Below are 16,392 nucleotides of genomic sequence, written 5' to 3'. Positions count from 1 at the left end.
GAAAAATTCGTATATATCTTGGCTCCTCTCCTACCTTTTTGGAACAATTTCTCAGATCTACGTGAGGTACTAAGACACTGAAAAAATACAACTCACAGCTCTTACGCTGTGTGTGTTTTTTAAAAAATTGATATCTGTAACCACTATTCAGACTATTTCTTACCCATTGTTGTAACCTGAGTACAGAACCTAGCCAGTAGAGTTGATGATGAGTAATTTTTGTTGATCTCCCTGATAGTCCATATTGCTTACTCACTCAATAAATATTATGTTCGTCTTTCTAAGAGTGCCTGTAAGAATTAGTTCAAGACGATCAAATGAAAATATTGTTTAACTCACTAATTCACACTTACTGAGCACTGATTATATGTCCAGGCACTGAGCATAGTGCTGGAGACAGGGAATGAGGACAGAGCCTCTGTCCTGTAAGATGTCATAGACTTGGGGAGAAGAGTTCACAAGCTCATGAGAAGGAAGGAAGGAGAAAGAAAGAAAGGAGGAAGGAAGAAAGGAAGAAAGAAAAGGTAGGTCTTCACTTATTCATTACTCTGTTCCTGGAAGCTTCATGAAATTATCTGCCTTCTCCTAAAAAGAATTCTAGCCAGAATCTACTTTCTCAAGTGATGTTCCTGAGAACCATATGTTGGAAACTTCTTATAGATACTGAAGAGAGCTACCATGGAAGCTGACATGGTTCTAAGTGTTCAGGACTGAGGCTGTGGGTTGGAAGACAAAAGCTTGGTGCTTGACCAGAAAACGGTTCCCTGGGCCGCCTCCAGAACAAAGAACTCATGCTGCCATCTGCTGGCTATGGAGAAGATGGACCTACACCCAGTCTATTTATAGGAGCTGGGAATGGCAGACTTGGAGGGATGGGAACCTGTCACAACGTGTTTAGTTTAGAGGTGAGGAAACTAACCAAAATGTCATATAGTCTGTGGTGTAGTCTGGGGCCAGAAACCAAGTTCAAGATTCCTGTAGAGCCTGATGCCTGCTCCTCTGGATTCAGATACATGAAATGTAAAATCCCTCATCTGTACTTTGGTCTTCTCCTAGTTCTTCCTCTTCTCCATTTCTTTGATCAGTCCTTGGGGAAGTCATTACACTTCCAGTAACAGACTACCCTCCCCCTGTCTACCTCCTCCAGTCTTGCTTTGGCTTGGTGGCAAGCCAATAAAATAAAGTAAAAGACGTTTTTGAAGTTTTGGAGGATGAAAGATTGTGGGTGAACCCAGCAGCCAGCTTTTCACTGGAGGACTTCATCTGGGAGGTGCTGGTAAAGTTAATGGAAAGGAGGAGGCATGTGCTGGGGGTTGGGAGGACAACACTTCACTTCTAATCCAGCACAACATCTGCAGAGCAGACCCCCAGCTGCTGGGCTTACCTCTCCAATAAGTACCATGTCAAACATCTCTCTGCTATAGGCCAGCATTGCTCATGCTTGTCTCTGTGTGCACCTGCTCTCTCTAACACACCTATCTTCACCCACATTTGCCCTCCGCCCTCCTCTGGAAGGCACAGGGTAATCAAAATGACTTTGTATCAGAGGCAGTTCAGCTAAGTCTTCAGAGACATCTGGATTTTGTGTGTGCTACTCTCTCTATAACAAACTGTGGAAAATTCTTCAAGAGATGGGAATACCAGACCGTCACATCTGCCTCCTGAGAAATCTATATGCAGGTCAAGAAACAACAGTTAGAACCTGATATGAAACAATGGACTGGTTCCAAATCAGGAAAGGAGTATCTCAAGGCTGTGTATTGTCACCCTGCTTATTTAACTTATATGCAGAGTACATCATGTGAAATGCCTGGCTGGATGAATCACTAGCTGGAATCAAGGTTGCCAGGAGAAATATAAATAACCTCAGATATGTAGATGATACCACCCTTATGGCAGAAAGCAAGGAGGAACTAAAGAGCCTCTTGATGGTGAAAGAGGAAAGTGAAAAAGCTGGCTTAAAATTCAGCATTCAAAAAACGAAGATCATGGAATCCAGTCCCATCACTTCATGGCAAATAAATGGGGAAACAATAGAAACATTGAGAGACTTTATTTTCTTGGGTTCCAAAATCACTGCGGGTGGTGATTGTAGCCACGAAATTGCTTGCTCCTTGGAAGAAAAGCTATGACAGATCTAAAAAGTGAAAGTGAAGTGCAAGTCGCTCAGTCATGTCCAACTCTTTGCAACCCCATGGACTACACAATCCATGGAATTCTCTAGGCCAGAATACTGGAGTGGGTAGCCTATCCCTTCTCCAGTGATGACAGACCTAAGACAGCATATTAAAAAACAGAGACATTACTTTACTGACAAAAGTCGGTGTAGTCAAAGCTATGATTTTTCCAGTAGTCATGTATGGATGTAAGAATTGGATCACAAAGAAGGCTGAGCACCAAAGGATTGATGCTTTTGAACTGTGGTGTTGGAGAAGACTTTTGAGAGTCCCTTGGACTGCAAGGAGATCAAATGAGTCAATCCTAAAGGAAATCTGTCCTGAATATTCATCGGAAAGACTGATGCTGAAGTTGAAGCCCAATACTTTGGCCACCCGATGTGAAGAACTGACTCATTAGAAAAGACCCTGATGCTGGGAAAGATTGAGGGCAGGAGAAGGGGATGACAGAGGACGAGATGGTTGGATGGCATCACCAACTCAATGGATGTGAGTTTGAGCAAATTCCGGGAGATGGTGAAGGACAAGGAAGCCTGGTGTGCTGCAGTCACAAAGAGTCAGATATGACTGAGTGACTGAACAACAACAACTCTCTCCACCATGCTGTTTACTGTGTACACACCTGTAGTATAACTACAGTGAAATACAGACTTCTCTGGTGACTCAGACAGTAAAGAATCTGTCTGCAGTACAGGAGACCTGGATTCAATCCCTGGATTGAGAAGATCCCCTGGAGAAGGGAATGACAACCTATTCTGATATTCTTGCTTGGAGAATTGCATGAACAGATAAGCCTGGTGGGCTACAGTCCATGGGGCTGCAAAGAGTCAGACATGACTGAGCGACTAACATGGGCTAAGTGAGTTTGACTTGTATGTCTGTTTCCTCTACTGGATGTATGAGCTCACCAAGATCAAGAATTGTGTCTTTTACATCTTTGTATTTTAATCTCTGGTATTTAATCCATGCTCAATGCACAGTGATTAGTCACAAAAAAAATGTTAGCTGGATGAGTATATAAGTAAATGATTAAGATGTTTGATACATAAAATAACGGAGGTGCTAAGAGAGCACATGGGACAAGCATGCAACAGTCAACTACAAATTGGCACTTGCCAAGAGCATTTGCCAGCAAGTGAACAACAACAACATGGGCATTTGCCATCAGCCTGTGCTGCTGCATCTGCTGACCTTCAACACCCCCTGAAGGGAATTCAGGGTAGAGAGTGAGGCACTCTGTGCTCCAGAGAAACTGGTGGAACAGGTCTTTAGATAGATATTTGGGGGACCTGATTTCATCCCAATCCTTGTTTCTCCTCGTATCTAGAAAAGCACTAAATCCTTTATGGTGACATCAGCTCCTCGTGACTAGCAGAAAACCTCGTTTAAAGTAAGCACTTCATTGCACTGAATTCCCCTTCACCAAAATCTTATATATTGACTTTCCTCCACTGCTGCTTTGGAACAGTTCCTCAGAGCTACCCAAGGTGCTGTCTTCCAGGCTGCAGTTCTCATTTTGCCCCAAATAAAACTTAACTCTGAGCTCTCATGTTCTGCATCTTTTTAGTTGACACAACTTTCAAGATGATAGCTTTGAAGGGGACAATATTTACATGAAGCTTAATATTTGATGCATTTATTTAAAATCAGTCATGTCTGATACTAATTTTTTTCACTCATATAGCATGTTATGATTTTCAATGCCTTTTCATCTTGACTGTCTTACTTGATACTCATACTCATGTGCTGAAATAGGGAGGTTAGGTGATGAGCCCCAGGAATAAAGTATGCTTAAAGCAGAGCTTATGTTGGAACCTAATTCTCTGACCTCCCAGTCTGTTGTCCTTTTTACCATGCCAGGGCCCAGGCCTCTTTGGCTAAACTCCTCGTACCAACTGGCATTATCCAACGTCCTTAAGTGGTTATAATTCAGTTATATCACCAGGAGGAAAAACATGGCTTTGCCTCTTGCTAAAGGACAATGAAACGTTAGCCTGTTAAAAGAAGGCTCATATGGCACACACTGCCTTTGGAAATCACTATGAGAATTTGAGGTGTCCATTAAAGTCTGACATGAAATACCTCATTCCAGGATCGAAAGGTGAATAGAGTCAACAAATCTCCTTGGGCACCTACTTGAGGAGGCCATCTGGGTTTGTGAAATGAACTGACAGGAGGGAACTGCCGCAGCAGCACAGAGAGAGGCTGAGTCTCCATGTGTCCCAGGGGCACTGTCAGAACACAGAGTGCCCATGACAACTGCCCTCTCTGCCCAAGAGAGACAGGGACCACAGATGGCTTTCCCAACATCTGGGAAATGAAGTCAAATGCTATTACTTTGCTAAATATAGAAATATGTAAACTCTAAGCACGTAAAGACAACCACCTCAAAATTGCTAATATTTCAATTTTGAAAAATTTATTTCCACAGATACTTGATGCATGCAGTCAGAGGGGCTCTGGAGGCTGCAGTCAGTCACAACAAAGACATGTCTTTTCAAATTTTGACCTTACAGGTCATGAGGAGAAGTTGCTTTTAATCCTGGGCAACATACAAAAGACTTAACAACTGGACATTTAAAAATAACCGTTTTCAGTTTAATAGATTACATATAAGCCTATCTGTCACAAAATGTATCATTTTGATACTAAAATTTTTTGATCTGATACAATTCTGCATGGGCTGAAAATAAGATAAGCTAAAACAGCATTAAAGGCAAAGGGAATTTGTGCAAAACTGGAAGACAGGAAAGCATGACACTGCCAACCCTCTCTGACCCTCCAGACAGAGGAGAAACCAGAGGTCTGGTTCTGTGTCTGAAGAGAAGGAAGTATGCAGGAACCTGGAAGATGCTACCTATATAGAAAGGTTAATAATGGATAATCACAAGAGAATGAGTCATTAAAATCTTTGTTCTCTTTCATGAAAGGTTAGAAAGGATTGTCCAGAATATTAACTCTCATCAGGAATTTGTTTTTCTGAATATCCTGCATGTTTACCTTGCCTGATACAACTTTTTCCCATGATGGGAGATTTGAGAGTGTTTGAAGCCATTGGTCTTCTGTTAACTCAGAGCTTGAGTACCACCATTCCTGAGAGGAGAAAAAGAAAACACAGAATTCATCACTGCTCCTCAGCTTGTATGGTCAAGAGTGGTCTAATAACAGAAATGGTCAAATGTACCTGAGCTTTTAAAATGAACAATGAATTTTGCTACCCAAACTAGGATAACTCTAACATATAGAGGAGAAAATTCATTTACTTATTCAACAAATACTCAGTATAAGGCACTGTGTTGGAGACTAAATTATTTTTGTGTTCTAATTGTTCACATTCTCGGGGAGAGGCAAGACATGCACATGAATATAACATGAAGTGGAAAGTGGTGAGAGCGATGAGAAGGTGGTGGTGGTGTTAAGCCTCCCAGTTGTGTCTGACTCTTTGCGACACGCCAGGTTCCTCTGTACATGGGATTTTCTAGGCAAGAATACTGAGGTTGCCATTTCCTCTTGTAAGAGATCTTCCTGACCCAGGGATCAAACCCACATCTCTTGCATTTCCTGAATTGGCAGACAGATTCTTTATCAATGAGCCAACTGGGAAGCCCCATGAAAAGGTAGATATCTTGCTAAAGGGGATTTGAAGGAGGGGAGGATCCCATAAGAACTCAAAGGGGAAGAGGAGGTGCAAATACCAAACCTATGGATATGTCATCCCTTTCAGTAAGAGTACAGAAAGGCCTCTGATGGCCGTCCACACCCAGTGAAATCCAAAGCAAGTAGTGGGCTTCTTGGGCTCCTTAACATCCCCTGTGAGCATCTTCTTCCCCAGCTTGCTAGCTGATGCTACATACTTTGCTCATGTTCAGCCAGCATTTCTCCAGCACATTCCCTTGAGTTTCACAGAGCTGTAAGGCTGTGTTCAGGAAGAGGTCACAATTCTGCCCCTCTCCCATTAGTATGCAGACATAGGCCATCAGATGGTAGAGCCTTGGGTAGAAGACAGGCCCAGTGGTGTTTTGAGCCACCAGATTCTCCAAATTCTGAAGGAAAAAGCAACATAGTAGAATCAAAAATGGATCCTTGACTGAAAGGATTTTTCCATCTCAGATGATTTGGGATCATTTCAAGGGTATAAGCAATCAAGTGAAAAAGCACATTACAGAAACATACATAGAAAGTAGTGGAGATTAGATGATAAAAGTCAAGTAGAGTGGCCCCAGTGGCCTACCCCAACCAAGAATGTGATATGTGTCTGCTCATTAACCCTTTTTGGCAACCATTCTTAAAAAGTGAAACTGAGTCCCTCTGAAACTCAGTTCCCCTGCTGAGTTTATGATTAACTTCTTTACCCAAAACTTTATTCTCTTTCTTGTCTTGCCTATTCCCCTCAAGACTTTGACTTGAGGAGTATCGAAGAAAGCAGGGGACTGAAACTGAGTGAACTCCACAGGGCCCTCCCGTGTACAAAAGCCCTTCTATGGCCCCTGTTTCTTGTTTGTAGAAAAAGGCTTCAGTCTCCTAGCTCTTCCCTGAGTTCCAAAGGGCAGATTCAAGCAGTTACTAATTAGGGAAGTAAGGGAATGTTGGGAAAAAACAGTCAAGAAACTATAGCTCAGTGATAAAAACAAAGTCTGAGCTCTTCCCCAAGGAAAATACATGACACTCTGATACATCTCTTTGAGTTCTTCTGCAGGAACTAAGACCCTCATCCAGCTACAGGATGCTGACTCCATGCTAACTATAAGACATAGACCCCAGAATGGTTAGAACCAGAAGGCTGATGATTAAGATTCGTGAAACACCACCCTGTCACCTCACAACCAGCCAATCAGAACAAAGTCATGTACACTGCAGCCCTCACTCCAAATGTTGCCTTTAAAAACCTTTTCTTGAAAGTCATTGGGGAGTTTGGGTTTTTTGAATATGAGCCACCCATTCTCATCACTGGGCCTGACAATAAATGCTGTACTTTCCTTCACCACTACCTGGTGTCAGTAAATTGACTTTGTTATGTGGCCAGCAAGCAGACCCAAGTTCAGTTCAGTAACAATAGCAACATTTTCTTTTGTTTACCAAAGCAATATAATTTTTAAAATTTAGAGAATTATACCTCAACTGAAAAAAAAAATGTAAACACTGAAAAGGGGGAGAAGAAGGGGAAAAACAAACAGCACAGAATTAAAAAAAAAAAAAAATCACTCATATCCCTAACACCTAAAAAAATTATTTTGACACTTGGATATACACTTTGACATTGGATACACACTTTGACATTGGATACACATTTTTATTTCTTTGCTGTGGACAGGGAATGTTGCCCACCATCTCAGTTCTGCAAGAATCAAGCCATTAGTCAATGCAGCCATCCACCAATGGTGTGCCTGAGAAAAACAGGAAGTGTCCTGTGCTTTGGATACTGGTCATAGATAGTTAAGATGCATGTCTAAGGAATAATTTCAATGAATCCAAATCCTTGCATCTTCTATACATAGAAAAGTGTTAAAATCATTAACTTGTGATCTTCTTTGTGATTAGCAGTAATCTTTCGATGTTTTTCCCAGGAAAAAACTATATATCCTGCCCCCTTCCTTACTTTCTCAGAGCAGTTATTCAAAACCTATCTGCGAGGCTGTCCTTCAAGCTACATCTATAATCCTCAGTAAGAACCCTGAACAAAATCTAACTTGCAATGTCAGTTGGCACTATCTCTCTCACACACACACTCATACTCACCACAACTGGTATCATACTAAACAGCAATTCAAAATATTTTTTTCTCATTTAGCACAACATTATGAACCTTTTCCAATGACATGATTCTTTAACATCAGATCTCACAAATCCAAATGCTGACAGTCAAGTAAGAAGCATAAATAAGAGGTAAGATAGGATAAGATAAGAAGCAAGGAGATTATGTCATACTGGAGAGGGTATGACCTAAATGCCACCCTTCATCAGTTCCAGCCAATAGCTGCCCCTTAGAATTGGGGCTTAGAATTACCAGATACTGCAATTTTTAAAAGAAGAGTCAGAAATTCAGATCTTTTAATGTGAAAATGTCTTAATGTTTAAATATACCATTTCTGACTTAATCGAGATATATATATACTTTAAGTTGTGTCCAACGCTTTTGTGAACCCATGGACTGTAGCCTTCCAGGCTCCTCTTGCCATTGGACTTCCCTGGCAAGAATGATGGAGTGGGTTGCCATTTCCTGCTGCAGAGCTAACCAACATTTTGAAAGGCATATCAGTTTTTTCCCCCCAATTTTTTAATACTATAAATCTGAGATCAACATCTTTGTATATAATTTTTGTTTACCATCTGATTAACTCCTTAGGGCCATTCCTAGGAGGAGAATTAAATGATGTGCGTATTTTAAAGATATTTATGCATTTTGCCAGAATGCTCTCTAGAAAGTTTATGAGAGTCCTTCAAAGTATTAATGTCTTCTCTGTTGTCTGCTAATTTGACCATCAACAAGACAATGTCTTATTCTTTTACTTCATTTACTTCAATATCATTGAAAGCAGAGCAACCAGAGATCAAATTGCCAACATTCATTGGATCATAGAAAAAGCAAGGGAATTCCAGAAAAGCATCTACTTCTGCTTCATTGACTAAAGCCTTTGATCATGTGGATCACAACAAACTGGAAAATTCTTTAAGAGATGAATACCAGACCACTTGACCTGCCTCCTGAGAAACCTGTATGCAGGTCAAGATGCAACAGGTAGAACTGGACATGGAACATCGAACTGGTTCAAAATTTGGAAAGGAGTACATCAAGGCTGTATATTGTCACTCCGCTAATTTAATCTATATGCAGAGTACATCATGTGAAATCCCGGGTTGGATGAGTCACAAGCTGAAATCAAGATTGCTGGGAGAAATATCAATAACCTCAGATATGCAGATGACACGACCCTTATGGCAGAAAGTAAAGAGGAACTAAAGAGCCTCTTGACAAAGGTGAAAGAGGAGAGTGAAAAAGGTGGCTTAAAACTCAACACTCAAAGAACTAAGATCATGGCATCCAGTCTCATCACTTCATGGCAAATAGATGGGAAAAAAATGAAAACAGTGCAGAGCTTATTTTCTTGGGCTCCAAAAGCACTGGGGACAGAGATTACAGGCTTGAAGTTAAAAGACTCTTGCTCCTTGGAAGAAAAGCAATGACAAACCTAGACAGCGTATTAAAAAGCAGAGATATCACTTATCAGTCAAAGGTCTGTATAGTCAAAGCTAGGGTTTTTCCAGTAGTCATGTACAGATGTGAGAATTGGGATGGAAAGAAGAGTACTGTAAAGAGGCTGAGTACCGAAGAATTGCTACTTTCAAACTGTGGTGCTGGAGAAGGCACTTGAGAGTCCCTTGGACTGCAAGGAGATCAAACCAGTCAATCCTAAAGGAAATCAACCCTGAATGTTCATTGGAAAGATCGATGCTGAACCTGAAGTTTTACTTGGGCTACCTAACGGGAAGAGCTGACCCATTGGAAAAGACCCTGATGCTGGGAAAGACTAAAAGCAGGAGGGGAAGGGATGACAGAGGATGAGACAGTTGGATGGCATCACTTATTCAGTGGACATGAGTTTGAGCAAAGTGCAGGAGATAGTAAAGGACAGGGAAGCCTGGCGTGCTGCAGTCCAAGGGGTCACAGAGTCAGACACGACTGAATAACAACAACAACAAACTTCAATATCATAGAAATGGATTGAAACATAGAGTTTTCCTGACTAAACTGTTACATGTTTTCGTCTATCAATTATTTATTCAAGAAATTAAACATCTACTGTGTGTAATCAACCCTATGGGACATTCCCAGAACAAATCATTCACACCACATTCTCTGCCTTCCACTTGTTTGTAGAAAAGCTATATAGTCTATCTCCCAGGCCTCCAGTGAGTCACTGAAGACTGGTTCCTGAACTAATGGTTGAAAGGATATGACTGTGTAGTGACAAGAATAGCAGTTAGACCAGGAGAACTGACAACAGTTTAAACAGTACATCAGCCATATGGCAGCCACAGACTCTTTAGTACCTCCCTGAAGTAACTAGATAACAGTACCTGTTATACGTTTCCTGAGTTATTTTATAGATGCTAAAATTCCCACCAGATGGAAGAAGTAAACTACTTAGTGACCACAAGATGTAGCCCCCAGACCTACTGGAGCCTGAGGATTGATCATGTTAACCTCTGTGACACTGCTCGGTTTCCTCACCATCAACCCATCAGAGAACTGTGCATGAGCTAATCACATACCCTGTGACTTCTCTCCTTCATCTTGCCTTTAAAAGTGCTTCCTTGAAACCTATTGGGGAGTTCAGGTTTTTTTAGTATTAGCTACCCTGGACTCCTCATCTGGCACCTTACAGTAAAGGCCGCACTTTTCCTCACCACCACCCAGTATCACTAGATCGGCTTTACTGTACTTGAGAGAATGAACCCAAGTTTGGTTCAGTAACATACGTAAAAGGTATTGCTCTATGTTCAGCGGGAAATACCAAGTTTGATTTTGTATTCTTTTGGGCTCTTTTATTCTTTCTACTCCCCACCTCTACAACTCCCTCCCATTCCTGGGCTTCCCACCTCCATCACCTTGAAATCACAAACTCCTAAAGTACAAAGACAATGCTTTATTCATCTTTGCTGCAATCCCAATAGCAACTATTGTGTTTTTAGCCTGTTCTGTCTTTGGGATGGGATTCCCAGGTGACTCAGTGATAAAGAATCTGCCTGCCAACGAAGGAGATGCAGGAGATGCGGGTTTGATCCCTGGCTCAGGAAGATATCCTAGAGGAGGGCATGGCAACCCACTCCAGTATTCTTGCCTGGAGAATCCCATGGACAGAAGAACCTGGCTGACAACAGTCCATAGGGTTGCAAAGAGTCAGATATGACTGATGTGACTGAACATGAGCAGGAGGATGATTCATAAATATATCTTATTTAGTAGCAAGTTTAAAAAAATGGAAATGCATGCACATACATAGAAGAAAATTTGGAAAGTGATTTCTCATTAGGCATAAAGTGGTTATCTCTGAGTAGTAAGGTAAGTAAGGCAATTCATATTCCAATTATGGGGATAGAATTACCTTCAAAAACCTACCCTACAAACAGGTATAACTTCTGCAATCAGAGAAAATAATTATCACAGAAGGTAGAGAAAAAGCCACTTAAGGTATGAATTACCCTGGAAACCAGAGAAGAGGCCTTACCTTGAGTAGGTCAACTCCGCTGTCTTGAGCATTCTCTGATTGTTCTTCAATTTGCTTTTGAAGGTAGAGAACTTGTCCTTCCATGTACCTACTGATGCTTATGCAGTAAAGAGCTGTTGGGGTTCTTCTTGACACAAGATTTCTGGCTCTATTGGAAAATACATGAAAGCTGTTCCATTCCTGAAGTCTGGCATACCTATATTACCACAGAAGAGTAAGAAAAATCCGTATCACCCTTAGAATGGGCTGGTTTTCTGAAATGAGTCTCTCTAGAGGTATAGCTACCAGAATGTGGGTCTCTGTAAGCCTGCCACTGGCCTATTCAGGGGAAATTATCTGATATGGAGCAAGGACAGAATAGAACTTTTTTGATGATTTGAAATTAATAGAATTAGGGGGAATACTTGGATAATATTAGGTTCCATTTAACTCTCTTACTCTAAAAAATGAGGGGACTCCCTGGTTGTCCAGTGGTTAGGACTCTGGGCTCCCACTGCTGAGGGCCCCAGTTCAATCCCTGGTTAGGGAAATAAGATCCTGCAGGCTGTGCAATGTGGCCAAGGGAAAAAAATAAAAAATGTGAAACAGAGCAGGCTCTAAGTTCTGGAGCTTAAAGAAACTTCTCTGATTCCAAAGAGAGAGAGCCTAGGCTAATACTGGACAATAGAAAGGAATCATCAGCATTGCCTGAGTGCTCTTTAGACATGCAAGCTCTCTGGTCCAATCTAGATCTACTGAATCAGACACTCTGGGGATGGGACCAGAAATCTGAGTTAATGGACTCTCCAGATGATTCCTACGCCCATAAAGTGGGAGTAATATTGTCTTAAGCTACAGTTGTTGCAAGAACTCCTCAGGGAAGATAGAGTAGAATAAGATATTAAGGTGATTTTTGAATTTTAGATTCCTTGAACTTTAACTCACATGTTCAAATTAATTTGACTTTGGACTTCCATTTCTTTAGACTTTAGCTAGCAAAGCATAAATTAAACTAAATTTTAAATCCAAATTTTTGGATTTTAATTTCTCCCAACGAGTTTTATAATAAGAGGAGATTTCTATTTGAATATGAAACTGCTCTAGTCTGTGGCACTTTATATAGGAATGTCTTTGCATTGTCATTTAACGTCATCATAAAATCTCTAAATATTGGACTACTTGATTGCATATGTAATTTGAGATGGGAAGTGTGTGTGAAAGTCGCTCAGTCATGCCTGACTCTTTACAACCCTATGGACTGTAGCCTGCCAGGATCCTGTCCATGGAATTCTCCAGGCCAGAATACTGGAGTGGGTAGCCATTCCCTTCTCCAGGGGATTTTCCCAATGCAGAGATCGAACCCAGGTCTCCTGCATTGCAGGCGGATTCTTTACCTGCTGAGCCACAAGGGAAACCCAAGAATACTGGAGTGGGTAACCTATCCCTTCTCCAGGGGATCATCCCAATCCAGGAATCAAACTGGGGTCTCCTGTATTGCGGGCAGATTCTTTACCAACTGAGCTATGAGGAAAGCCCACATGACTGCTTATATAATTTGAGATGGGAAGTGGAATAGGGAATAACTTTCAAGTCTTGGGGATAGCTGTGGCAGTAATTTAGTTAATGTTCTGGAGCCTTACTATTAATCTACATCCCTGAAGCTAAGGTCATAGTTGCAGGCTTACTGAGTTTAAAATGTATGGGTTAAAAGATGAAGCTTTAGCAGGTTAATGGGTTAGTGGGTTAATGGCTTAACAGGGTAGGAGGCCTGCTTATTCCACCCTCCTGAAGCTTCCTTCCATGTGAGGGAGCTCCACTGGTGCAAAACTCTCCATTTCTTTCCCTGCCTCACTCACACCTCCAGTGGTAAGGAGTGACTTAGTTGGCTGGTGACTTTGGGACAAGGATTAGGCAGGTGTAGCTCTCTTTCATCTTGAGAGCCAGTGAGAGCCTGGTACTCACACAGGGAGCATGGTACTACCTGCCTTAATGGGGTGGAGAAGGGGCAGAGTTTTCTAGAACTTCTTGCTGCTGATAGGGAAGTCTAGTCCTGAGGTTCAATATCAAGAAGCTCACTTCTCTGAAGATATAAGCCATGTCCTCCAACATGGACTCTATCAACAGTGATTAAATTCCATCTTGGGGGTGGGGAGGGGGCAAGTGTGCTATATATTAGTCTCCCTCAAATCCCAACACTTCTCAGAAGCAAGTACTCTTTTCTTATCCATCTCTGTATTAACACAACATGCTTTGTATAAGATAAATGCTTGTTGCACTGAATACAATGTAAGTAGCATCACTGTTCTGGCCTTGGTTGAGGGGGAAGAACTAGGTAATCTCCAAGGGGTCTTTCTGAGTAAATCTGCTCTGTTACCTTCAATCTGTCTTAAAAATTACTTTCCCTTTCTTTCCTTTCTTTTTAGCAAATCTCATAGAACTCTTCCAGGATTCAACATTTTCAAATTTGGGAATTTAGTGTTATGCAACACAGTGTTACCAGATAGCTATACATGAGTAAAGTCCCAGGAGCATCCCACTTTGGAATTTGAGGATTCTATTGTCTTCATTTTGGTGTATGAATTGCAAACACTCTTCAAAGGGTCTATAAACAAAGCCTTAAAAAAGAGAGAAACAGGAGAGGTTGGCTGGTAGATTGAGAGTGGATGGGTATCATCATCTTTCTGGCCTAGTAACTCCCAGAATAGTTCCCACTGTGAGGAGAGGTCTCAATCTTTGATTACTTTATGAGTCCAAAGGGTCCCATAGATTGCAACAACCAGGTGGCTGCACTACCCTGTGTTTGCTGAGTTTCTGCTTTTGTGGAAGTTTATGCATATAATTTATAAGTACATAGTGTCAACCAGGCAGAAGTGGGGTTTAAACCAACCTCCCTGCTTGCATCTAAGGAATCAGCCTCAGTGTAGCCTGGGACTTCTCAATCTTCCCATCCACACTTCCCTTGCTGGCAGCAATAGCTACATCCCCTTTTGAAAATACAGGTGGGAAAAAGAATGCCCAGGTTGGCAGCTCTGGTTTAATATGCACACTGAGGCCTGCCTGCCTGGTGTAACCTGAAGATTATCAGAAAAGAACTAGTTTTCCAAATCACCAACAGCTACAAGTGAATGGAACCCTTAGCAATAGCAGCCCTGTCCTTCATTTTAAAGCATGAAATCTCTAAATATATCCTTAAATACCCTAGTGGAATGCACACAGTAAGACACCATCAGTCACGATCACTATCACTGTGTGACAAATGATCTGACACATTAACTGGCAGCTTAAATTCTAAACTTTCTTTCTTCTTGGTCCTTTATAATCCTTGCACTTTCTAGATGGCTCCTTAGCTCATAACACCAGGCTCTCCCCTTCCCTTTCCTGTATGTCTTTCTAGCTAGAAACCCAGAGGTCTCAAATACCCCTGCCCTGACCGCTGCCACACCATACCAACACAAGTGCCATGGACCCCTAGTTCTTATAAAGTCCAAGGTCATGCTCACCAGAATAAAGCATGATATCCAGGCAAATAAAATAGAAAAACGCCCTGCTGAAGATGTGCTCTTCTGCTACAGAAAGATCCCATAGCCACCCCAGAACCTGGATCAGTTGCTTGTATCTATGAAAAAAAAAGATGGTAGGATTAAAAAATGATGGGAGGAGAGAAGGAAGTTCAGTCCTAGTCTCAGTCCTGCCCAGTAATGCAGAACCAAATACAATTCTGAAACAAACTTCAAACCCACTCCTAAATCTCAAATTGACTCTTTGTTCAATTGTTCTTTCATAGACCTCTCTATGAGGGTGGCCAGAGTCAGACCAACTTGTCCTGGGCCTCTGGTCTTGGTTGCTCTTCTCTGGGCATTTGCCTCTCCAATGAGAGTGCTCCCTTTCTGCCACTTGGCAGGGATGGAGGCCTGATTCCCATGCACTGGGGGTGACTGTCTGAGCCTCTCCCAGTCACTGGCCAGAGCAATCAGGGTAGACATGGTGCCTGGGAACAAGTTCTGTGAGAGAGCAGTGACATCCAAAGGGTGGTGATCATTGGTTACACCAGCTTTTGGTAAACCCTACACCCTTCCCCACCCTATGGCCAGGGTTAAGTAAATCCAGAACATTTCACAAGTATAGATTTCTTCCTCTCATTTTGGAAAGTTGCTTGAGATAAATACCTGTTTTTCAAGAAGAGGGATTTACAAAGCCAGCAGAGGACCAGATAGTGTTTATTGGGGTTCCGAAGCAATGACCACATCTTGTGGGCTCGAGAGCCTGGGAACAAAACAATTCCAGTATAGTTTTCGTTATTACTTGTATTTGCATGCCCTTTCTTGACCAGCCAGCCCTTACCTAAGTCAATGGCCAAGTCCAAGTGACCCATTAGGAGCTTGATATAACCAAGCCTATCAGCCACATAGGTCATGATTTCAACGCCCTCGCGTTTCAGGGGGAGGTTGAAGATCTGCTTCATGGCCATGACCTCGTATTTGAACCACACGTCCTGGTAGCCAGCTAGATGTTGGTACAGCGAATAGTCCAGGTAGGCCTTAATGATCTGAAATGGCAGCAGTGGAGGAAAGGAGGAGAGATGGGGCAAGACTTAGATGGAACTCAAAGCAGAAAGACCCAGGATATCACCCAATATCTGCCAGTAAACATGGATTCATTGAGCTTTGGAATGGAGCCGGACATTTGACTAAACCATGGGCTTAGATACAGAAATTAAGCTGAGTTCCTGCAGTTTAATGCATGAGTTCATGCATTAAATATGAACCATATAAGACAAGCTCAATGGCCCCTTTTGCCCATAGAGAGTTCTTGACAAAATATGAGAACTTGAATTTTTGTTTAAAAAAAGAAGCAATAGCTTATATATGTGGATATATGACTGCATACCAGAAGGCCTAGAAGGATTTATTCCAAACTGTAAAAACCAGTTTTTACCTATTTGTTGCAGTTGGAGGAAAGATTTGAGGAACTTTTTATTTTATGCATTTCTGTGATGTTTAATTTAGTGT

At 41.7% G+C, this 16,392-nt stretch overlaps 1 protein-coding gene across 31 annotated transcripts in view; it reads right to left on the bottom strand.

Moving 5' to 3' along the window:
• Positions 1 to 4,753: 4,753 nt before the first annotated feature.
• ADCY10 (adenylate cyclase 10) overlaps positions 4,754 to 16,392 on the bottom strand; it is a 105,881-nt gene continuing 94,242 nt past the window's right edge. For 17 of the 31 annotated variants that reach the window (XM_081489242.1, XM_081489243.1, XM_081489255.1 and 14 more), the window contains 7 exons: positions 15,725 to 15,929; positions 15,550 to 15,646; positions 14,884 to 14,999; positions 13,881 to 13,998; positions 11,405 to 11,600; positions 6,032 to 6,220; positions 4,754 to 5,270 (listed from right to left, as the gene is read on the bottom strand). In XM_081489242.1, the coding sequence (XP_081345368.1) occupies positions 5,109 to 5,270; positions 6,032 to 6,220; positions 11,405 to 11,600; positions 13,881 to 13,998; positions 14,884 to 14,999; positions 15,550 to 15,646; positions 15,725 to 15,929 (1,083 nt within the window). In that variant the 3' untranslated portion in view covers positions 4,754 to 5,108. Of the gene's footprint in view, positions 5,271 to 6,031; positions 6,221 to 11,404; positions 11,601 to 13,880; positions 14,029 to 14,823; positions 15,000 to 15,549; positions 15,647 to 15,724; positions 15,930 to 16,392 lie in introns of all 31 variants that reach the window. The other 14 variants (XM_081489251.1, XM_081489239.1, XM_081489244.1 and 11 more) reach the window with 6 other exon arrangements.

Source organism: Giraffa tippelskirchi, chromosome 5 (assembly GCF_054371585.1).
Source record: "Giraffa tippelskirchi isolate mGirTip1 chromosome 5, T2T-mGirTip1v1.2.pri, whole genome shotgun sequence".
Taxonomy (NCBI): domain Eukaryota; kingdom Metazoa; phylum Chordata; class Mammalia; order Artiodactyla; family Giraffidae; genus Giraffa; species Giraffa tippelskirchi.
The sequence above is the reverse complement of the archived record's forward strand: the minus strand, read 5'-3'. Positions and strand labels throughout refer to the sequence as shown.